We start from the raw sequence: 24,401 nt of genomic DNA on the forward strand, positions 1-24,401 counted from the left end.
CAGGAAGCTTTACCACTACCCCAGGAGCCTCCCAGTCGTTACCTTTGGCAACTGCTATCCTCACTTGCAACAACATAAATTAATTTTGCCTAGTTTTGAACTTTATATAAGCATGGTCATGTAGTATGTACTATTTTGTCTTCTTTGGTCAGTATTATGTTTAAGAGGTTTACTCATGTGTGTATCTGGTTCCTTGCTGTATAGTATTCTGTTGTGTGAATGTACCACAGTCTACCTGTTCTATTGGTGGTGGGCATTTGTATTATTTCCAGTTTTTCAGTCCTTGGATCTGTTATGATGTTTTCCAGTGTAAATATTGCCTTGTGTTTGGTATTATAGCAAGTTAAGCCTGTTATTGAAATATTTATTATCCTCAAGTGAATTACCTTGTATAAAAGCTAAAAAAACCTCTCATTTCTTATTCCCATATCCTCAGAATGTTCTTTTTAGTCTTTTAGGACCCACAATTAGTTTTTTCTTCTGAGTTTGAGGTCTTGAATCATATTACTGGCCAAGGGAAGCTAGTTGCTGTTCCCTTTGCTGTCTGCCAATCAGATCCTTGAGTTAGAGGAGTTGTTGAGAACAAGTTTTTTGGTTTTATGGTTATACCAGAACTCGGCTGTCACTCTGGTTTTCAGTGAGAGAAAAAATACCATCAGAAGCCTTTAGGGATTTATTAGATATTTGGGATGGCCTTGGTATTTGAGCTGTACTTGATAAATTAAGGTGGCTCACAACTGGTGTGGGAAAGTGCTAAAGGACAGATTTTAGATTGAGCATCTGAAAGAAATCATGAGCAGCTTGGATGCCTTGCCTGAGTTATTTCAGAACTTCAGACGGTGTATACTGATGTTTGTTTCTTTCCCGCTGTAGCTGTCAAGTGGAATGTCATGGCCAGCTCCTCGGACAGTGAAGATGATAGTTTCATGGCTGTGGACCAAGAAGAAACTGTGCTGGAAGGGACAATGGAGCAAGATGAGGAGCCCCACCCAGTATTGGAGGTTGAGGAGACTAGACATAATAGGTCCATGTCTGAGCTGCCAGAAGAGGTTTTGGAGTATATCCTGTCCTTTCTTTCACCATACCAAGAACACAAAACTGCAGCCCTTGTCTGCAAACAGTGGTACCGACTTATTAAAGGTACTGTGGAAAGTGGAAAGTTTTATTTATTTATTTAAAATTTGTTTGAATGATTTATTTTTACCCCCCAATTTCATTTTCTCTTTTCTCCCTTAAATTTATTGTGGTTCTAAAATTTAGTGTTAGATGATTAGCACTGTACATTTTTGTTTTCTCTTTATCCTGCCTAATTTTATGAACAGCTTGAATACTATAGTATTTAATGCAATTTCCAGTTTTAAAATGAGGATTCTTTTTCTGCATATTCTTGGAGTTGATCTGGTAAGTTGTGTTGTTCTTGAATAGGTAGAGTAGGGATGGATATGGATTGACAGTAATAGCTAACCTTCATATAACTCTTACCATTGTCAGGATTATTATAACTGCTTTACAATCCTCATAGCGAACTGTGAATAGCTTAAAGTAGCTAATTGTGGCAGATGTGGGATTATGAAAGCATTTACTGCTTGATTTTATTTCTAAACAGCACAGGCCCTATGTATGTCTTTTACTTTTTAAATGAGTTTCTCCTTTTTTTTCCCCCTCCATTTTCTAATCAAGATTTCAACTTTGGCTAAATGTTGAGGTTACTAGTTGTACTGTAGTTTTAATTAATAGCAGTTACTTGGTTTCATTCCATTTTAGGTGGAAAGGGCCCATTTTCTGAATGAAGATGACCGAGCCAGTTGAATAATCTTTGATCAAAGCAAGGGTCGTATCAATTTTTTCTTTCCTCTTGGGAACAAGGCAGCCAGAGATACGAGAGAGAGAAAAACCTTTAGATCAGAATCAGTCTTAAAATCTTTTCCTCAAATCAGAGTGATTCTCTGAGGATTAGGGTCCCTGTCATTTGTCCAAAGTCCAACCTAGAAGGCTAATAAGGACCAGCTGTGTTGAAACTGCTTGCTGGGCCCTGTGCTCATCTGCTCACAACTGGTAATACTGGTATGCACAGCCTGCTTCTGTTTGCAGAGTTAATGGACTCTTCAGGAGAGATTGGCTCCCTACACTGTGGAAATAGATGGTTTTACCTCTAAAATAGAGGTGGAGAATCACAGACAAGGGGTGGTGATCTAATCAAATATATGAATTTATTCTTAGGTTTTATTTGGCATGCTTATCATTTTGATCTTTCTTTCTTTTTTTTTTTTTTTTTTGGCGGTACGCAGGCCTCTCACTGTTGTGGTCTCTCCCGTTGCGGAGCACAGGCTCCGGACGCGCAGGCTCAGCGGCCATGGCTCACGCGCCCAGCCGCTCCGCAGCATGTGGGATCTTCCCGGACCGGGGCACGAACACGTGTCCCCTGCATCGGCAGGTGGACTCTCAACCACTGCGCCACCAGGGAAGCCCCCTGATCTTTCTTTAAGAGAGAAGAACCTTAGCCTAGTACTCGCAGTCTTAGATCTTCTGGGGGAAGTCACTGCCAAGACAGCTTTCTTTCCCCTCAGTCATTATGTGTCTGTCTTTTGTTCATTACTGCCTTACCTCATTTCAACATTTGCAAGTCTGTATTACTTCACCAGTTCGTAGTTGGCAGTATGGTCACACATTAAAAGTGGGCATGTCTTTTTTTTTTCTTTTTTTAAACATCTTTATTGGGGTATAATTGCTTTACCATGGTGTGTTAGTTTCTGCTTTATAAGAAAGTGAATCAGCTATGCATATACATATATCCCCATATCTCCTCCCTCTTGTGTCTCCCTCCCACCCTCCCTATCCCACCCCTCTAGGTGGTCACAAAGCACTGAGCTGATCTCCGTTTGCTATGCGGCTGCTTCCCACTAGCTAGCTATTTTACGTTTGGTGGTGTATATATGTCCATGCCACTCTCTCACTTCGTCCCAGCTTACCCTTCCCACTCCCTGTGTCCTCAAGTCCATTCTCTACGTTTGCGTCTTTATTCCTCTCCTGCCCCCAGGTTCTTCAGAACCAAAAAATGGCCATGTCTTTTTAATATTCCATTTCTTAACTGTGAGTTCAACCAAGGGATAATGATCGTCATTAGAAAACATGTTCTGTGATCCTGCTTAAGGATCCACTGAGGTGGCATAAATTCAAGAATGATACATTCTTTCAAAATATAAATAATTGAGGCTTCCCTGGTGGCACAGTGGTTAACAATCTGCCTGCCAATGCAGGGGACACGGGTTCGAGCCCTGGTCTGGGAAGATCCCACATGGCACGGAGCAACTAAGTCCGTGTGCCACAACTACTGAGCCTGCGCTCTAGAGCCTGCGAGCCACAACTAGTGAGCCCACGTACCACAACGACTGAAGCCTGTGTACCTAGAGCCCGTGCTCCGCAACAAGAGAAGCCACCACAATGAGAAGCCGTGCACTGCAATGAAGAGTAGCCCCTGCTCACCGCAACTAGAGAAAGCCCACATGCAACAATGAAGACGTAACACAGCCAAAAATAAATAAATAAATTTATTTAAAAAATCATATATGGGCTTCCCTGGTGGCGCAGTGGTTGAGAGTCCGCCTGCCGATGCAGCGGACACGGGCTCGTGTCCCGGTCCGGGAAGATCCCACATGCCGCGGAGCGGCTGGGCCCGTGAGCCATGGCCGCTGAGCCTGCGCGTCCGGAGCCTGTGCTCTGCAGCGGGAGAGGCCACAACAGTGAGAGGCCCGCGTACCACAAAAAAAAAAAAAAAAAAAAATCATATATACATATATATATATATAATTGGTTGTACTCTTCATTCAAAATGTTTCTCTTTGAAATAAGAAAGTAGTTTGATGTGTTGAGAAAGCAGATTGTACCAGAAGTATAAAGCTCTCACTTTTTAAAAAAATAGACTTTACTTTTTTAGAGTGGTTTTAAGTTCACAGCAAAATTGAGCAGGTTCTTAGATTTCCCGTATACCCCTGTCCCCAGACATGCACAGCCTCCCCTACTTTCAACATCCCTCACCAGAGGGGTACATTTCTTACAACTGACGATCATACATTGATATATCGTTGTCACCCAAAGTCTGTAGTTTACAGAGGGTGTACATTCTGTGAGTTTGGACATATATATAATGACATGTATCCAGCATTATAGTAAAAACTCTGATTTTTTTTTTTAAAAAACAGCTTTCCTTAGTTATAAATTCATCATTTCATAATCCACTGTCAGCTAATTATTACTCCTTGTTTAAGATGGAGAATACTTGGTTGCCATGGTCTAACCATAGATATTTACTGAACAGCTGTTATATTCCAGAGACTGTTTTACCACACTTTTTCTCACAAAACTAAATTATCTCCCAGCCCCTTGGCTTTGGAGTAAATAGCACCAATTATTTTGATGTGTTGCCTCATGATATGATGTAAATAGGAGCAGATTTTAAGTGTGAGCTGATTTTGTAACCTTGAGGGAGTCACTTAACCTAGGTAAAACGAAAGGATTAGATCTTCCAGTTTTGAAATTCTGTGATTCTGTTTTCTGTCTTTGAATGAAGAAATCAAAGAAATTTGGAGTTCCTCAAAGAAACTTATATCTTATAAAAGTGATAAGACAATTAATAGATGGAGTTTCAATAATTTGATTTACAAGTGAAGAGGCCAGGCTGAAGCTTTTGTTATTTTTGTCTTTAGGTGTAGCCCACCAGTGTTACCATGGTTTCATAAAGGCTGTCCAGGAAGGAAACATTCAGTGGGAGAGTCGGACTTACCCTTATCCTGGAACCCCAATCACTCAGCGGTTCTCACACAGTAAGTATTTACTGTGAAAGCAGATCCCATCCTGCCTGTGGTCGTGTTTCCAACAGCTACTTTGGAGGCTTGTATTTTGTCTGATTTCCTGATGAATAAAATGTTAAATAAGGGTTTATATTAATTTTACAATCAGAATTAGGGAAGAGCATGAGCCTAAATATATTGTAGGCCCTGTGATATAATTTTATATTCTGATTTTCATTGGATTTTTGTAGTATCTCTACTCCAAAGAGGTCAAGGTGTTATGCTTAGGTTTTTAAACATTTGACATCATGTAAGAGGAAAACAAAGGAAAGGCCTACATGAGGGTTTTTCTGGGATCCTGCTTAGGGAGTTGCCAGAGCTTAGCACTAATTTGTGCAATAACTCTTTATCTTAACATAGTGTATGTTCAGCAAACACTGAATTTGACTAGGGTCACACAGAAATTTTGAACATGAAGGATATTGATTATAAAATACAAATTTAAGTAGTAAAATTATAAATAAAATGTTTTGGCAAATAGACAATTTAGAGTTTTTGACTTCTAGAATTTTTTTTTTTTTTAGGATTTTTTTAAAAATTTTATTTATTTATTTATTTTTGGCTGCATTGGGTCTTCATTGTTGTGTGAGGGCTTTCTCTAGTTGTGGTGAGTGGGGGCTACTCTTCATTGTGGTGCGCGGGCTTCTCGTTGTGGAGCACAGGCTCTAGGCACACAGGCTTCAGTAGTTGTGGCACGTCAGCTCAGTAGTTGTGGCTCGAGGGCTCCAGAGTGCAGGCTCAGTAGTTGTGGTGCACGGGCTCAGTTGCTCCGCGGCATGTGGGATCTTCCCAGACTAGGGCTTGAACCCATGTCCCCAGCATTGGCAGGCGGATTCTCTCTCTCTCTTTTTTTTAAAATTAATTAATTAATTTATTGGCTGCATTGGGTCTTTGTTGCTGCATACAGGCTTTCTCTAGTTGCGGCGAGCAGGGACTACTCTTTGTTGTGGTGCGCAGGCTTCTCATTGCAGTGGCTTCTCTTGTTGCAGAGCACCGGCTCTAGGCACGTGGGCCTCAGTAGTTGTGGCTCACGAGCTCTAGAGCGCAGGCTCAGTAGTTGTCGGGCACGGGCTTAGTTGCTCCGTGGCATGTGGGATCTTTTGGGACCAGGGCTCGAACCCGTATCCCCTGCATGGCAGGCAGATTCCTAACCACTGGGCCACCAGGAAAGTCCCAGGCAGATTCTTAACCACTGGGCCACCAGGGAAGCCCCGACTTTTTCTAGAATTAACTCTCCATTTTAATTGATTTTTGTAGATGCCATTTTATTCTTTTTTTTTTTTTTTTTTTTTGGCTGCACCCCATGCCTTGCAGGATCTTAGCTCCCCCACCAGGGGTTCAACCCAGGCCCTGGCAGTGAGAGCACCGAGTCCTAACCACAGGGCCACCAGGGAATTCTTGATACCATTTTATTCTATTAGTGATTTATATCCCTCCATCAAAGTGAGACTGAGATGTGATCTATCTTAGGCCACAAAAGCTGTATTTATTAATGGTTTTACATAAAGAAAGTTCATTGAGAGAAGAGGGAAGCCACTTAGAAAGTTCTCAGAATTGCTGCTTTAGTTATATTATTTCTGTATTCAGAAACCTTCAGGACTTCCCTGGTGGCGCAGTGGTTAAGAATCCGCCTGCCAATGCAGGGGACACGGGTTTGATCCCTGGTCCAGGAAGATCCCACATGCCGCGGAGCAACTAAGCCTATGCGCCACAGATACTGAGCCTGTGTTCTAGAGCCTGCGAGCCACAGCTGCTGAGCCTGTGTGCCACAACTACTGAAGCCCGCACACCCACAGCCCATGCTCCACAACAGGAGAAGCCACGGCAATGAGAAGCCCGCGCACTGTAATGAAGAGTAGCCCCCCGCTCGCCGCAACTAGAGAAAGGCTGTGCGCAACAACGAAGACCCAACGTAGCCAAAAATAAATTAATTTTTAAGAAAGAAACCTTCAGTGTCTATCCAGTGCCTACAAGATAAAAACTTAGTCGTATATTTAAAACCCTCTTTAAGTGGACTTATTTCTAAATTACCACTTCATCTCCCAACTTTTCCCAAGAGCTCTCCTCTTTCAAGTTGTCACTTTGCTGTACTTGATTCTTCCTCTAGAGTATTCCCATCCACTTAGCTGAAGCCTGCTTCTCCTTGAAAACTCAGTTGAAGTTCTAGCTCCTTTGGGAAACCTTTTCTCAACTCTCTAGCCCACAGAAAAATTTTTCCTGTTTTGAGCTTATGTCTGGAATACTAATTTGGCACTTAACTCACATTATCTTTCATTGTTAACTTGTATGTTTGTGTCTTTTTTTTTTAAGCCATATTTTGAACTCTTGAGGGGAAGGAGAGTTATTGGTTATCCATGTTGCGTAAAAATTACCTGCAGACTTAGCAGCTTAAAATAACATTATCTCACAGTGTTCCTGAGGGTCAAGAATTGGGAATGGCTTAGCTGGGAGGCTGTGGCTCAGGGTCTCTCATGAGGTTGTCGTCAGTCTGTCAGCTGGGGCTACAGTCACCTGAGGACCTGACTGGGGCCCAGTGAATCTGCTTCCAAGCTCACTCAATTACTGTTGATAGGAGACTCGGTTCCTTACTGCATGGACCTCTCCATAGCGCTGCTCACAGCTTGCCAGCTGACTTCCTACAAAATGTGTGATCTGAGAGAGAAACAGAGACAGACACTAAGACAGCAGCCAAGGTATCTTTTATACCCTAATCTCTGAAGTGAATACCATCTTTCCTGTTCTATCTTATAAGTCACACAGGGATTGTCCAAAGGTGTAATACCAGGAAGTGAGGATCCTTGGAGGCCTCTTGGTCGTTGACTACCCCAGACCATATGCTGTACTCTCATATCCAGAGGAGAGTTCAGTAAATAATGATAACTCATCATTGTCTTTGAATTGTATCTAAATAGATCAAAGGAATGGGTCAAACTATTTGCTGTGTTTTCAGTTCTCTCAGGGAGCTATTTTTGTGCTGTTATAAATCGCCTGGAGCAGTAGATCTCAAAATGTGATTCCTGGACTTTGGGGGAGGAAGGCATCTATGAGAATCTTTGGGAGATCTGTGAAGTCAGAGCTGGCTTCATTTGTTTTAATCTGTGAATGTGTGGTAGTGAAGAACACAGTGATCAGTAGAGTAGTTGAGTTCCCTTACCTTGAGTCATGCACAGGCTGCAGCAGTTTTCCCCAGCATTGCTTTGGCACCGTTACTGCACATGTCAACACAGTGAAAAAAACAATAAATTACTACTTTTACAACTACTACTACTAGTAGTACTTATTATTATAAAAGTAGTTTTGAAAGAGTCTCAGATGTTTTCAGAAGTCCACAGACCACACTTTGATCATCACTGCAGTAAACTATACATGAGTCCTTGCTGAGAACATTTAATGAAATTACAGGAGGACCCATATTAGGTCCAGTATTTATTGTTGAGGGAGGGGTAACTTCAGTTACCTACACATGATTAGAATGAGAAGCAAAGACGAGGTTTCTAAAGACAGGACTTTTTTTTTTTTTTTTTTTTGCGGTACGCGGGCCTCTCACCGTTGTGGCCTCTCCCATTGCGGAGCACAGGCTCCAGATGCGCAGGCTCAGCGGCCACGGCTCACGGGCCCAGCCGCTCCGCGGCATGTGGGATCTTCCCGGACCGGGGCACCAACACTTGTCCCCTGCATTGGCAGGTGGACTCTCAACTACTGCGCCACCAGAGAAACCCCAGACAGGACTTTTTTTAGGATGGTGTTTGGAAACAAGTAGTTTTAGAACCCTAAGTGAGGGAAATCAAATGAATCAGGGTAAAATTGAAACTAGAATAGGAAATAGGGGTGAATAATTATCATAGCAACAGTTTGGCTTTCTGATAAGAGAGGGAAAAAAATATTTTTCAGTTAACTAGCTTTCAAAAAAGAGTATTACCACAAAATAGAGGCAGTTTTTTGAAGGGGAAATAGAAAGGAGTAGTACTATGAGTAAGCTCACAGAAGCTCAGAGGTTGGTGGGTTTTGATACTTGTTTTTGCTTAAATTTTTTTTTTTCATTTCCTTACTTGGTATTTTCATTTCCTTACTTGATATCCAAGAAAAGGTGTCTCATTGTCTTTCGTTGTCTCTTTCGGTCTGTCTCCTTATTGTTTTCTTCCATCAGTCTCTACATGCTCTCTAACTGGCAAACTGAAGAGGATTATTACAGGGAATGGGCAGTTTTCAAAATAGGTTGAAAACAAGGCATTCCTTTAATTTTTTTCCTTAACTCCTTCAACTTCCATCTCTGTATTTCTCCCTTTAGCTCTGTTTTATTCCTTATGCCTAACTCATGTTGAGCTTGAGATCCACATTTCCAGTTCTTTGCTCATACGGCCACAGAGATTCACAGATGTTTCATATTTAGTGAGCCAAAAGTAGAGGTCGGTAGTTTTCCCCAATTTTCTCCTCTCTCTAATTTAGTTAATGGCATTATAATTCTCTCAATTATACAGGCTTGAAATCTTGGATTAATCCTCAATTCTTCTCCCTCCCTCAACAACAAAAGTCAAATCTTGTTGATTCTGTTCTATCTCTGCAATCTCTCTCATATCTTTCCTTTTACCACGCTCCCTGTTACTCACAGTTATGATTTAATCATTCCATCTTTCCTAAATCTTTTCTTTCTTCTTTTTTTTTTGGCCGTGGCATGCGGGATCTTAGTTCCCCAACCAGGGATCAAACCCACGCCCCCTGCAGTGGAAGTGTGGGGTTTTAACCACTGGACCGCCAGCGAAGTCCCCCTAAGTCTTTTCTAAACAATCTTCTTGCCTTTCTTCTCTCTTCATCTGAACCTGGTCTAGACACTTGGCAGCCATCTCCAAAACTGGGGACAGTGCCACCTCCTAGGGCATCTGGAAATGTGTAAGTCCATTGTTTATTGTCTTGACTGGAAAGTACTACAAGCAGTTAGTAGGCAGGGACCTACTTGGGTTGCTAAATGTTGAGCATTGAGTGGGATGATCCTGCACACAAAGAATTGACTTGCTCAGAATGACAGGAGCTCCTGTCGGGGAAAACTGCAAATCTGAACCATAAAACCAGCCTTGTCACTCCTCTGCCAAAAAACCTGAGCCTTTTTGCACTGCATGTAGAAGTTTCCACCCCACCTGGCATTCAAGCCTACCTTTTCAGCCTGACTCACTGCTGCATCCTTACACAGCCAGGCTCTACCCACACGAGATTCCTTGTTTGTCTTAAACTTCCCTACCTCATGGCTTTGCTTGGATGCCCTGATTTCATTTTCCCTTCCCCTCCCATTCCTCTTTTGCCCCTAGACTTGTTCGCCCCATGTTAATTGACTGAAAATGTCCTGACCTCTAAAACCCATCTTGGAGACAAGGCCAAAAGCCACCTTCTTTCACACTACTCTCAAATTCCCCACCATGGAGATTCAGCTCTTCTCTTTTTCTGCTTATACTCTAATACACTCTTCATACCTTCTTCTTAATGTTTATTCCCATCTGTCTTTTACGATAATTATCTGTGTAAGAGAGGCTGCATGCAAAGGAAGAACTTTAGACTTGGGATGCAAATTCCTTGGCTCCTCTAACCCACAATTTCCTCATCTGTAAAACGCATGATAAATTCTGTTTGTGCGACAGGGTTGCTAGGAAATTTAATTGAGGAAACGCTTGTAAAAATATATTTTAACCTGCAAAATTATAGGACGATGATGATGTCTCCTCCACAAGATTGTTGTCTACTTAAGGACAGTCAGGCTCCATGTCTTAGACATCTGTGCACCTTTCACAACACCAGGTTCATAGTTGACATCTGTTAATTCTGTGGAATTGTGTAACAAAGATACAAGCGATAGATTTTCTTTCTTATGTAAAAGTCTGGGACAAACAAATGCAGGGAAAGTAAAATGAAGCCAGTTCTCCTGGTTATTTGATGAGTGTGTGCGTGGCCAATCATGCAATCCTTGGTTAAGGGAGAATATGTCCCTTTCAGATTGACATAGGGGTCTGTTGATCCCCAGCATTATGTTTTGAAAAAGCTTTTAGTGTTTAGGCTCCAAATATGGTCAGGTCATTCCATACACTTGCTAATCTTGCTTCTGCAATAGCCAGCAGGCCCAGACTGGATAACCAACCTTTCTTATTCCATAGTTACATAATTACAGGCCTTATCAAGTATGTCCCGGCTTGTAGATGTGAGACACATGACAGCATAGTCTCTCAGCATGGGATAAATGCCTCAGGACCTTTCCCTGGAGACAAGTGAGGGAACAAGAGAATTTAACCTCTGAAAGTGCAGAAATTAGAGTTCAGTGAACATTAATCTAGTGACTACCGGGCATCATGGAAAATATGAAACAACTGGAAGACCTTGAACTTCAGAGGATTATAATATAGTAGGAAAGTATTCAGAACACTGAGGAACTCTTTGCTTGTTGTGGGTGTCATTGTGCATATTTGACTTGTCTTCGAGTAGGGATTATTAGACTTTTACTTTTGGTATGTGACTTGCGGTAGTTGTTCGTGGAGCAGTCAAGCACATTTCAGAAGGCTTGAAGAGATCCAGCAGTTGGAATAATCACATTCTCAATGTTATTTCTTAGCAGAGTAGTAACTTTTGTATAGCACATTCCAGTGGTCTAGATGTTCTGAAAGGAGAATGTTCTGTTTGGGTGGAGAACTTTGGTTAAAGGAGTATTTACTTAAACAGTGATATTTGCTTAAATTCTTAATTTTTTCTGAAAGGCTCATTGAACTTGGGTCCCCAACCCCCACCCAGACCAACATGTATGCATCTTAAATAAAAATAGGCAAACATAGTTCAGTAGGATGCTTAAAATATTTGAGTGTATTACTGATGGCTGTTTCTCATTCCCATTATATCTGAGTTCTAAACATAGCCGCCTAAATTGACTCCCTTCCTCTCCAAGCTTTGTTGATAATGACTGCTGGATATTGAAACTACAGTGTGTGAAACTTGTCTTTCAGTCCCATTAGCTTTGCATAGGGTTTGGGCTGTACCTTCCTCTTCCAGAAACCTTTGTTTGCTCAAAGAGAAGCAGGAAAATGCCAATTGCCTTATTTTAGTATAGGATTAAAATACACGTGGTAAGGACCTCATGGGGCCCAGCTGCTGGCTAGGTTTTCAGTCCAAATAGAGAAGAAGAATGTTTGCTACCTCTTTGAAAAATAAAGGCGCTGTGCTTTTTTGCTGCGTGAAGGAAGCAGCTGCCAAGAGTTGATCTTTGAGGAATAGTGGGACATAAATGAGCTACTGACTCTTTTAGTTATGAAATCGTGGATTTGTCTTATTAAACATTGTTACAATGAACAGCAGTTAAGGTTTCAGAAGCCAGAGGACATTGCTAATTTCTGTTCTGGATTATCAGGTGGACGAGAATGTTCTTTTATGCCAGGTACCAGTCAGTTCAACTCAAAATTGCCCCAGTTTGTTGGAGTAGCTAGTTCAAAAAGGTATGTATGAGAAGACCCAGATACCTGAAGCTCACCTCCTTTAGTGGAGATTAAAGTGTGGCTTCAGTAATTATCCTTTTTGTTTGTTTAATGTCATCTAACTTGATCCTTTGTTATTTGCAGTTCTCAACAAACCTGAAACATGAGCAGTGGACTTACATAGGGTTTTACTTCTTTTTTTCTTCTTCTTCTTCTTTTTCCTTTGGGCCACGCTGCTTGCGTGATTGAACTTGGGCCATGGCAGTGAAAGCACAGAGTCCTAACCACTGGACTGCCAGGGAATTCCCAGGATTTTACTTCTTAATAGACTTTCTTATTGGGATGTTAATTTAAAAACTGGTTTAGATATGGATTAGAAGTTACTTTCAAAGGCAAAGAAAGTCAGTAGGAAAAAAGGGGGGATGGGGGAATTACCTGGCAATCCAGTGGTTAGGACTCGGTGCTTTCAGTACGGGGGTCCGAGTTCGTTCCCTGGTCAGGAAACTAAGATCCCACAAGCCTCGGTACAGCCAAAAAAAAAAAAAAAAAAGGAAGAAAGTCAGTGGAAAGTGTAAGATCATTTAAACCTTCATATACCATTGTAGCATGTTTGAGTTCCAGGAGTAATTAAGTATTTTGCAGGTGTGACCCTGTTGATTAAATGGCATTTCATTTCTTCACATCTCTAGTTTCTTTAATTTCTTTGTTAATTTGAAAAGTCTGTAGCTCTGTTATTGCACAGCGTCAGAGGTCAGATTTTTTTTTTTTTTTAATAAACTTTTTATTTATTTATGGCTGCTTCGGGTCTTCGTTGCCGTGCGCCGGCTTTCTCTAGTTGGGGTGAGCAGTGACTACTCTTCATTGCGGTGCGCAGGCTTCTCATTACGGTGGCTTCTCTTGTTGCAGAGCACGGGCTCTAGGCGCGCGGTTTCAGCAGTTGTGGCTCAGGGGCCCTAGAACGCAGGCTCAGCAGTTGTGGCGCATGGGCTTAGTTGCTCTGCCGCGCGTGTGGGAACTTCCTGGACCAGGGATCAAACCCACGTTCCCTGCATTGGCAGGCGAATTCTTAACCACTGTGCCCCCAGGGAAGTCCAGATGTTTTGGATTTACTCCTTCCACTGGCTGAGATTACTGGGTGTAAGTGACTGAACACATTGCTTTTATTATCTCTTAACTCATCCAATTTTTGGACTTGGCTTTCCTAGTGTAGAGAATCCTTAAAGGCCTATCAAGTGGGCTGAGTTAAGAAAAAATAAAAAAGTAGGGTTATTCCCAGAGCTAGTATATATCACAGAGGTAATTATAGCAGTGGTGTTTCCCTTTTTCTGAGCTTGAATAAGTGGTGCCAGAGTTCAGAAGAGATCTTAGAAACAGTGGTGTGCTAAACTGAACAAGACCTACAGATAAACTGGATGACCACTGAAGCCATGCACTAGTGGGTTGAATCTCTGAATTTCTTTTCCCTTTCCCCTTTCTTTTACGTGACGCTTAACTGTTTCAGCCTAGTTTCACATTGAGAGGTCTGTTTTTCCCAGTGGTATGCGTGAAATGAATGAAGTTTCGCTCCGCCCTTTTCCTGAAATACAAGATGGTAAATGCAGGACTGGAAGGAGCATGGTCATCTTTCCCAAAGGACAGAGGCTAAATGAACTTTCCAATGAGAAGCAAGAGGCTAAATGAACTTTCCAGTGAGAACTTTCCAATGAGAAGCAAGAGCTTAGCTTTCATGTCTCTTGTCTAGACTCTGGCTCTGGTCTTTCTGGTTTTAGGGGAACAGCCCCTCTCACAGTCATTGACTCTTTTCTTCGGAATAGTGCCCATTGGTGAGGTGTATACAGTCACCTAATTAAAAAGGCTTTTCTTAGAGACCTTGGTGCTTTTTAACTGTTACTTACTGCATTGGTTTTCTGTTCAGCACCAACCAGTTGGCCTTGGTGGCTTTTGGATACACACCTAGGAGCTTAATGACTTTCATGTTTTTTCCTCTCAGTTGTTTGAGGACCATACTACTGAGATCACCGAGCTACACTGGTTCTGTATGTGTGGTTACTTTATGGCATTGATTAAAATTGTTTTCTTTTCTTTTGAAATTTTAAATGTTATTTATTTATTTATACATACAGCAGGTTCTTAAAATTGTTTTCTGTCATTCTCTTTCATATAAAGTCGTTATTGTTTTGTGCCTCATGTTTCATTTGAAAGCAAAAGCAATACGAGGAGGACGGGTGGAGAGAAATGGGAGGACAGGGTACTTCTGTCAGCGCTGACTATCTTCGCCTGGCCCTAGATGATAATAATGCGGCGTTAGATTAATTATGCAGCTGTGCTGAAATTTCACTCATTGAACACCCTTAATCTGAATTCTTGTGTTCTCTTGCTAGAATTATACTGTCTTATTTAATGATATCATTGTCAGTTTGCTTAGTGTGCTCGGAAATAAGTAACGTTTCCATAGCTTTTCTCTGGTCCTTATTTTAAAGGTTAATGTGATATTGATCAACCTGAAGACAGGAGGCTGGTTATAGAAAGGTTGATACCTGGGAACAACTGTGGAATGTGTGAAATAATTGATCTTTGAAAGATATGGGCTATAGTTAAGGTTTAGAGTGGCTGCCTTCAGAATTAGACGTCGTTATTCATTTATTGTTTTCTTTCTAGGTGCGTGCTATTATGATGCTAATCAGTCTATGTATGTGTTTGGAGGCTGTACCCAGAGCAGCTGCAATGCTGCCTTCAATGACCTCTGGAGACTTGACCTAAATAGCAAAGAGTGGATCCGACCTTTGGCTTCAGGTAAGAGAGAAAATGCTGATCTTTGTTTCCTTATCAGGTAATTCCCTTTGTGTGGAAACTCTACCTGATCCTTTAGGTGTTGTTCTCAAGAACAGGTTACTGGGGCCCCAGATCCTCTGTCAAATCTGCTTGTAAATGCGAAGAGTAATATGCTTGTGTAAGATCTTTGAATTGTTTAAAATTATACTTTATCATTTGTACTGGTACCCTGCCAAAATTGCTATACTGCTGTGTGAATTAATCTGTGTGGTTTTCTGAAGTACTTGTACAGGTGTGATGTGTTCTTTGGTATGAGGCCGAAGTAAGAGCAGAAGCACAGCCTCGAGAACTGTAGTCGACTGACAGAAGCTATTGTCCCAGGGCTAAGATCTCTGAGTATCTTGTTGTTGCTCAGGTATTTGGGGAGTGTATGGAACATGCCTCTGCTGGTTACTTTTAACAGCTCAGGAGCGTGGGAAGATTCCACAGTAGGTACATTCCTGCACAGCCCCACTATGCCAACATTCTGGCAGAAAGAAACTAGATTATTTTCTCTTTTGACCTAACCTTTCTTGAGCAAGAAACACACACACACACACACACACACACACACACACACACACACACACACACAAATTGTTTTTGCACTCACGAGGCGGGACAGTTTGAAAAGGCACAGTTATAAGATTGGAGGGGCTGGTGTGATGGAGAAATAGAGTCCACTGAGTATAAAGTATTCTGCTAGATTTGTTGGCAAGCTCTTCCCAAACATTCTTCATTGGCTTTTCAAGGTTGGAATTCACTCTAGGACTATGGAGACTTGGGTATCCCTTGGGCAGATTCCATTCTTATTTAGGTCTTGATTTATTTTGATTACTAAACGGAAGACAACATGGTGTATTAGCAGGTCACTGGCCTAAGAGTGAGGAGACGTGAGTTTCATTTCCTGGCAGAATCACCAATTCTCCATGTAACTGTGAACAAGTTACCATATCTTTCAGGGAGAAATATGGAGGAGGAGCAGAAGATTCTGTTTTTAAATGGGTCGGGAAAGCTGCTTTATGTTTCGTTTGTTTCTGTAATGACTACTGTGAATGTCTAGGCCAGGGGCTGAAAATCATTTCCTGAGAAGAATCTACATTTTGCTTCCCCAAAGTTGTAAGTTCCTGTTTCTTTCCTCTGCAACAGGCAAATATAGGAGGGAGGAGCCTACTGACAGTGGATAGTCACAGGTGGGGCTGGGTTTTGTACAGATGAAATTCTTTAAAATTATTGGAAAGATAAAGAGATGTTTATCATTAAAATTTGGGGGGGACGCGGGTTCGTGCCCCGGTCCGGGAAGATCCCACGTGCCGCGGAGCGGCTAAGCCCATGAACCATGGCCGCTGAGCCTGCGCTCCGCAACGGGAGAGGCCGCAACAGTGAGAGGCTCGCGTACTGGAAATAAATAAATAAATAAATAAATAAATAAATAAATAAATAAAAATAAAAGTTTTTGAAGATTAGTATTATTTTAGAGCCTTCAGAATCTTGTACTTTGGAGCACTTCCTTTTCTAGCACTTTGTCCTTTATTGTACTTAATGCAATATTGATGAATATTTAGAATCACAGATTCTAAAATGCAGAGGGTCTTTTTGGCTTAAACATCCTACTGCCATTGTACTTGTTGTCCAGGCCTCATTTCAGAGTAGCTTTGATGTTCCAGTCACAAAATACAAATACTGCCTTTCTCTGTTTGTTATTTTTGGTTTTTTTCATTTTAACAATTTTTAATGAAAGCTGTATACAGGATTACTTCATTCCTGCATCTTCTCAATTGTTTCTTCCTTATATTTGCCCTTTTCCTTTCCTGCTTGGCGAGCTTTGGCCTTACGTTCGAGGATCTTTTTGCAGTTTTTGTCCAGCTTTGGCCCGGTGGGGTGAACGCCCACATGGACGGCCGTGCCATCAGCCTGCTCCCACTGCACCCGTTCAGTGTAGACGACATACTTCTTCCTGTAAACCTGGACTACTTTGCCAATTCGCTGCCCTCTGTAGAGCCCTCGTACAACCTGAACTTCATCGTCCTCTTGGATGGGCATGGATCGGACATTGTACTTCTGCCTCAGCTCTTTAGAAAGAGGGGAATCCATAATCTTCCTGTGAATGTGGGAAGGCGCACTGAAATGGCCTTTTCCGCTTCTTGCTTCGGTCAGAAGTCACAAAGGGATTGAACTTCATTTTGGCCGCTGGCGCTTCAGCAATGGCCACAAAAGGGAAGAGATCCACACACCCTTTCTCTGTTTTGTCACCAAGCTTATGCCTTTGATAATTTGGCATGGGTGCTTCTCTCTCTTGTAGACCTGGAGCTCTGGACCTTCATAGCCTGTTGGCATCTACTTTGCTTATTTTTCCTTATTTCTCCCTATAAGATAGACATGGGATGTTTTGTTGTTATTGTTAACTACTAAGTTTAAAGGCAATGCTTTGAAATCCCCAAGGTAGAAGTATAAGAGAAATAACTGACTTTGTAATTCAGATTCTACAACGGATCTGAATTTTTAAAATTATTATTATTTATTTATTTTTTAGGTGGGTCGGGTCTTAGTTGGAGCATGTGGGATCTTTTCATTGCGGTGCAGTATCTTCGTTGTGGTGCACAGGCTTCTCTCTAGTTGTGGCATGCAGGCTCCAGAGTGCACGGTCTCTCTAGTTGCGGCACGGGCTTAGTAGGCCTGCGGCTGGTGGGATCTTAGTTCCCCGACCAGGGATTGAAACAGCATCCCCTGCACTGCAAGATGGATTCTTAACCACTGCACCACCAGGGCAGTCCCCGGGATCTGAATTTTTAAAAAATACAATGTTACCCAAGTCTTAAGTTTCTCAATAAAGAAAAAAATCGCCATTAAAAAAAAAAAAAACAATGTTAGACTGTTCCCTTTTATAAAATATATTAGCTCCTGAATGTTTAAAAGTAATTTTCTAACAAAATATCTCAAAGAATCTAGTTTCTACTTCACTCTAATCTACAATTAGAGCCTAGTTGTTGTTTTTTTTAACATCTTTATTGGAGTATAACTGTTTTACAATAGTGTGTTAGTTTTTCCTTTACAACAAAGTGAATCAATTATACATATACATATGTTCCTATATCTCTTCCCTCTTGCATCACCCTCTCTCCCACCCTCCCTATCCTACCCCTCTAGGTGGTCACAAAGCACAGAGGTGATCTCCCTGTGCTATTCGGCAGCTTCCCACTAGCTATCTAATTTACATTTGGTAGTGTATATATGTCCCTGCCACTCTCTCACTTCGTCACAGCTTACCCTTCCCCCTCCCCATATCCTCAAGTCCATTCTCTAGTAGGTCTGTGTTTTATTCCCGTCCTACCACTAATCTCTTCATGACATTTTTTTTTCTTAAGAGTCCATATATATGTGTTAGCATACGGTATTTGTTTTTCTCCTTCTGACTTACTTCACTCTGTATGACACACTCCAGGTCTATCCACCTCATTACAAATAACTCAGTTTAGAGCCTAGTTTTATGGGGGAGGGAAACTGAGCTTCTTGAATGTCTACTTTAAAAAAAAAACAAAACAGTAATTTAATAACGAGTCCTATGAGATTCTCATTTAGGTAGAAATCCCATGGGAAGATTGCCTGGGGATATGTTTCTGTATGCTGTCATGAGTCGCAACCAAAATTACTTCCTAACTGAAACATCAGTGAGTCTTTCTGAATAAAACACAGTTGTTGGTATGTTTTGGTGTGCCTGACTCACCCATTTTAGTGCATGGTGGTGGGTAAGTTAGATGGTAGCTAAGGGGAGGGTGCTACCCCCACCCTTCAGATGTGACGTCTTCTAGCATTTGAGTATTTGCAAGTGATGGGTATCTAGGGTGATAGTTTTAACAGTGCTCAGTCTTCAAAAGTGTAGCTCTTTGGAAAAGAGCATCAAAAAACAGTGGAACAGTTTGGGTTAGGAGCAGAATCTTGATAAAGAATGCTACTGTATCAGGTATCTTTTTACATGTGTATTTGGTTTTATTGCAGATGAGACTGGAGCATCTCATTTTGGTTGGTGTCTTAGCACAGCCTGCCATAACAAAATACCAAAGTCTGGGGGGCTTTAACAACAGAAACTAATTTCTCACAATACTGGAGGCTAGGAGTCTGAGATCAGGCTGCTGGTGAAGGCTCTATTCCTGGCTTTCAGAGAGCTAGTGAGCTTTCTGTGTCCTTACATGGCAGAGAGTGAGTTCTGGTATCTCTTCCTCTTTTTATAAGAGTATCTAAACCTAATTATCTCCCAAAGCTCCCGTCTCCATATGCCATCACACTGAGATTAGGACTTCAACATATGAATTTTGGGAGGACAGAATTCAGTCCATAGCAGTTGGAATTAATGTGATTTGCCAGTGAAACCTTGTCTTGCATTCCTTTTGAAATGATAGAAGGAGGGAGCATCTGGAGGGAGTATGGTGGTGGTGAGTGCTGGAATGACAGCTCTTACAGTTGAGAGAGACCTACAGTACTTCTCCAACATTTCAGATTTATGTGAGTTACCGCCTCCTCCCTTTTACGTGAGGGTAGGTGACCCCTCCCCTCATGGAGCTTATACTGTAATGGGGAAGGAAAAAAAACAGTTATGAAGGAAATGAGGAATGAGATACAGAATAAGAGGGGGAGAGCTACTTTAAACAGAAGACAACCTTTTTTGCTGAGATATGATATGAAAGATGCAGGGTGGAAGGAAGTGATAATGGCATATACAAAGAAGAGGACATATTGGAGGAACTGAAAACAGAGCTTTGTGGATGTAGCATAATGAGCAAGGGGTAGAGTGGCACAGATGGAGTTGAGGTGTAGATGGGAGCCAAATCATTTACAGACCATAGTCTGTGAGATTTTGAGATTTTAAGCAAAGGAATATTATGATCTTATTTACATTTTAAGGAACACTTTTGCTGCTATTTAGGAAATGGATTAAAGAAGGCAAGAAAATAAAGCAGAGAGAACAGGTAGGAGGCTGTCAGAATAGTACAGGTGAGAGACTGTGATGGCTTGGACTAGAGTCCTAACAGTGGAGATAAAGAGAAGTGAATGAATTTGAGCTGAATTTTTGTGTTAAAAATGATGGGACTTCTTGATGTATTGGATGTGGGAGGGTGAGAGGGTCAATCAAGGCTAACTTATGTTTCAGGTTTGTTCACTTAGGTAGGTAGTGGTGCCATTTGCTGAAATGGAGAAGAAACATTTGGAAGAGGTTTCTTTTTTTTTTTTTAACCTCTTTAAACATTTAAGTGGTGGTATCAAGTAATTAGTTGTTATGCGGAGTTTGGCATTTAAAATAGAGGGCTTGACTTTCCTTAAATGACAGTACAGTCCCTTTGCTTAGTTGATTCTTCTCTCATCCTTCATTTGTTCATTCAACAAATATTTATGGATTACCTACTCTGTTCCTGGTATTGTTTTAGATGCTGGGGATACGTGACTGAATAAAACAGACAAAAAAAATCCTACTGGAGATTAAATTCAAATGAGGGAAGACATATTTAAAATGACAAGTACAGGGCTTCCCTGGTGGCGCAGTGGTTAAGAATCCGCCTGCCAATGCAGGGGACACGGGTTCGTGCCCTGGTCCAGGAGGATCCCACATGCCGCAGAGCAACTAAGCCCGTGCGCCACAACCACTGAGCCCATGTGCCACAACTACTGGAGCCCGTGTGCCCCAACTACTGAAGCCCACGCGCCTAGAGCCTGTGCTCCGCAACAAGAGAAGCCACTGAGATGAGAAGCCCTTGCACCACAAAGAAGAGTAGCCCCCGCTTGCCAAAACTAGGGAAAGCCACCTGCATGCAGCAACAAAGACCCAACGCAGCCGAAAATAAATAGAAATAAAAATAAATAAAAATAAATATATTTTTTAAATAAAATAAAATGACAAGTACCTAATATAATATATTAGAAGATGATTAATGCTATTGAAGCAAAACTATAGCATAGTAAATGGGATGAGGAATAGGGGAGATTATAACTAGGGGTATCACGGTAGACCTCATGGAGAAGGTGACATCAGAACAAAGACTTGATGGGTACAGAAGTGAACCATGTGGATATCTAAGGAAAGAACATTCCAAAGAATAACCAGTGCAAGGGTTCAGAGGTGGGAGTGTGCTTGGGACAGTCAAGGGATAATGAGAATCCTGTGTGGCTGGAACAGAGTGAACAAAGGAGACTGTACTAGGAGAGGTTGGACAAATAATGGAGGAGAGGGTGTCCTACATAAAAGGCTTTCTGGCTGTTATAAGGACTTCGTGGACTTTGTCCTATTCTTTGAGTGAAATGGCTAATGATTTAGGTTGCTGAGAAGACTGTCAGATGGCAAGTGTAGAAGTGAGGAGATCAGTTAAGAAATGGCAGCAATAGTCTAGGCAAGAAATGCTGGTGATTTGGACTAGGGTGTTAGCAGAAAGATAAAAATTGGATGCACTGGATAGAGCCCACGGTTTGGATATGGAGTGTGAAAGAGAAAGAGGAGTCAAGGATGGCTGTAAGGATTTTTAGCCTGGGCACTTGAAGGAATAGAGTTGCCATTCACTGAGATGAGTAAGACTGTGGGTAGCCAGGGTTGGCAAAGTGCAGGAGAGATGAGAGATTCAGTTTGAAGCATGTTAAGTTTGAAATGCACATTAGGACATCCAGGTAGAAAAAGGTATGTGTCTGGAGTTCAGGGGAGAAATGCAGCCTAGAGATTTTTGTCTAGATAGCCAAATGGGAGTCATGTAGATGGCTTTAAAGCCGTGAGACTGGATGAGATTACCAAGGGAGTAAGTGAAAATAGAGAGGCTAAGTCTGGGAGACTCCACCATTTGGAAATCAGGGAGGAGGGGGAAACGGCAAAACACTAGAAAAAGAGCAAGGTTCGGGGGGGCGGTGGTATGAGAAAACCAGGGGAATGTGGCATCTTGGAAGCTACCATACTCGCACGTGTTTCCAGAAGAGGAGGAAATAGTCAACCGTGTCGTATGCAGCTAAGAGGTCAAGTCATAATGACTGAGAACTGACTTTGAATTGAATAAAGAGTATTTTCAATGAGAGGTAAGGATGAAGCCTACTTGGAATGGTTTTAAGAGAATGGGAAGAGAGGAGTTGAAGATAGTAAGTATGAACAATATATTAATTTTTTTTAAAAGAGTGTTACTATAAAGGAGAGTAGGGAAGTGAGGTGCTAAGTAGAGATGAATGTAGAATTGAGAGTTGGTTTTTTTTTTAAGATGGCAGATATAACATGTTTATTTGCTGATGGGAATGATCTTCTAGTGGGAGGAAGTGATTTGGATAAAGAGGAAGAATGAATTGAGAGGACAGTGTCTTCAAATAGTGACAAAGGCAGAATCTACTATACAGGTGGGGGGCTTGACTGTGGATAGGAACACTGACCCTTTATCCAAAGGAACAAGAAGGAATATCAGGTTACGGATGCTCACGGATGGGTAGATGTGGGAACTGGTGGAAGTTCTCTACTGATTGCTTCATCACGCAGATAAAATAATTAAGAGTGGAACAGAACAGAAGCCCTTGGAAATGCTGGCTGGTGATTATGAATGTACAGTTATATTCACTGTAGTCTTTGCCAGGCGGTTCTAGGAAGTTGAATGTTTCGACTTCTGGCATTGTACTAAGGTTAACACCTTCACTCTTAGTCAGTTTTGTTTGACTCAGCCTGTGTTCAATTCCCAAAGCAAACGAGCAGTTCTTAGAACAGGTACTTCAAAAGACTAATGTTTGAACCACTCTTTCTAAAAGACCCTTTATTCAAACCAAAGCTAATTTTGGCATCTGACTTATTCACAGCCTTTTTTGGTTACTTTAAATCAAGGTAGAAATTTTCACATTTAATATTGGACTGTTGTTCTGATTTTGTTGTGGTTTTTTTTTTTTTTTTTTTTTTTTTGTGGTACACGGGCCTCTCACTGTTGTGGCCTCTCCCGTTGCGGAGCACAGGCTCCGGGCGCGCAGGCTCAGCGGCCATGGCTCACGGGCCCAGCCGCTCCGCGGCATGTGGGATCTTCCCAGACCGGGGCACGAACCCGTGTCCCCTGCATCGGCAGGCGGATTCTCAACCACTGCGCCACCAGGGAAGCCCTGTTGTTCTGATTTTTAAAACTTATTAAACATTAGCTCACACCCATTTACAAAAGGGGAACAAATTTCAGTTTTAAAACTCTCCATAGTTATGGGAGTCTATAAATTTTGGGAGAGCCTATAAATGTTAGGTAAAGATTTAACGATTTAAAGCTTAGCCTGTCAACTCTAGTCCTGGAGCACAGTTGATTTTCCTACCACATTCTCCCCATAGAATCTTCTTTCCCAAGGATTTTATTTTTTCCCCTTTCTAGTTTCTTCCCTTTTAGTCACGCGTGGAGTTCCAAATGATGGGTTGTGGTTCAGGCCCTTTGTTTTAGAAAAACATATCAAGGTCCGAGATACACGTACGAGATGCCTGTTCTAATCTTGGCCTTGCCACTTCTGAGCTACTTGCTTTGGACGTTAATCACGTCTGCATTTTCTGGGCCTCGATTTCCTTCACTGTATAAAGAGGAAAAGATAAGACCACTGTTCCTAAAACTACACAGCAAATCACCTGAGAAACCTACTAAAAATACAGATTCCTCAGCCTCATAACAGTCACTCACCTGTTCTCAAGGCATTGGCGATAGAGTGGCGGATCTGCATTTTAAAAAAGAAAATGTCCCAGTTGATTCTAAACCTAGCTAAATTTGGAAACCCTGGATCGCTGCAAAATCTTCTTGCTTTCTTATTGTGCAAACTGAGACCTCACTTTGTTGTCACAGTCTATTAGGTGGGTGTGTGCCAAACTGGACTCCCTAACTGTTGTTAAGAATGGCCGCTCTGTGCTGTCGTAGCTGCTTCTTTGTAGAACTAGCTACCTGTTACCCTAGTTAGGAATAGCCTGCTTTCTGAGGAAATGATTATGGAGAAAGGTTTTGGGTGTTGGTTGCCCCAAACTCTTCATACATACTACCTAACTTTCAAACCAACCCAACTAGGTTGGCACTACTATTATCCCCATTTTGCAGGTGAGGAAACTGAAGCTCAGAGAATCACCTAATAATTTACCTAAGATCACACAGCCAATAAGTGACGGAGCAGTGTTTGAAACGCAAGATTTTGTCTCTAAAGTCTGTTTTTTTCTACTATGACATGCTGTGAGTAGTTTTATTTTATTCTATAGTTTGCTAGTTTCACATTATCAATTTTACTTTTTAAATGGACTTTTAAATTTTAGAATAGAACAAGAGTTCCTACAACCAGTTTTCCGTTTTGTTAACATCTA

The 24,401-nt window shown here is 41.6% G+C and overlaps 1 protein-coding gene and 1 pseudogene across 2 annotated transcripts in view; one reads left to right on the top strand and one right to left on the bottom strand.

Moving 5' to 3' along the window:
- FBXO42 (F-box protein 42) overlaps positions 1 to 24,401 on the top strand; it is a 107,721-nt gene that overhangs the window by 61,778 nt on the left and 21,542 nt on the right. For both annotated transcript variants that reach the window (XM_067016562.1, XM_059073924.2), the window contains 3 exons: positions 874 to 1,140; positions 4,704 to 4,820; positions 14,945 to 15,079. In XM_067016562.1, the coding sequence (XP_066872663.1) occupies positions 891 to 1,140; positions 4,704 to 4,820; positions 14,945 to 15,079 (502 nt within the window). In that variant the 5' untranslated portion in view covers positions 874 to 890. The remainder of the gene's footprint in view (positions 1 to 873; positions 1,141 to 4,703; positions 4,821 to 14,944; positions 15,080 to 24,401) is intronic.
- LOC131762546 (large ribosomal subunit protein uL24-like) lies at positions 16,846 to 17,279 on the bottom strand (annotated as a pseudogene).

Source organism: Kogia breviceps, chromosome 1 (genome assembly GCF_026419965.1).
Source record: "Kogia breviceps isolate mKogBre1 chromosome 1, mKogBre1 haplotype 1, whole genome shotgun sequence".
Taxonomy (NCBI): Eukaryota; Metazoa; Chordata; class Mammalia; order Artiodactyla; family Physeteridae; genus Kogia; species Kogia breviceps.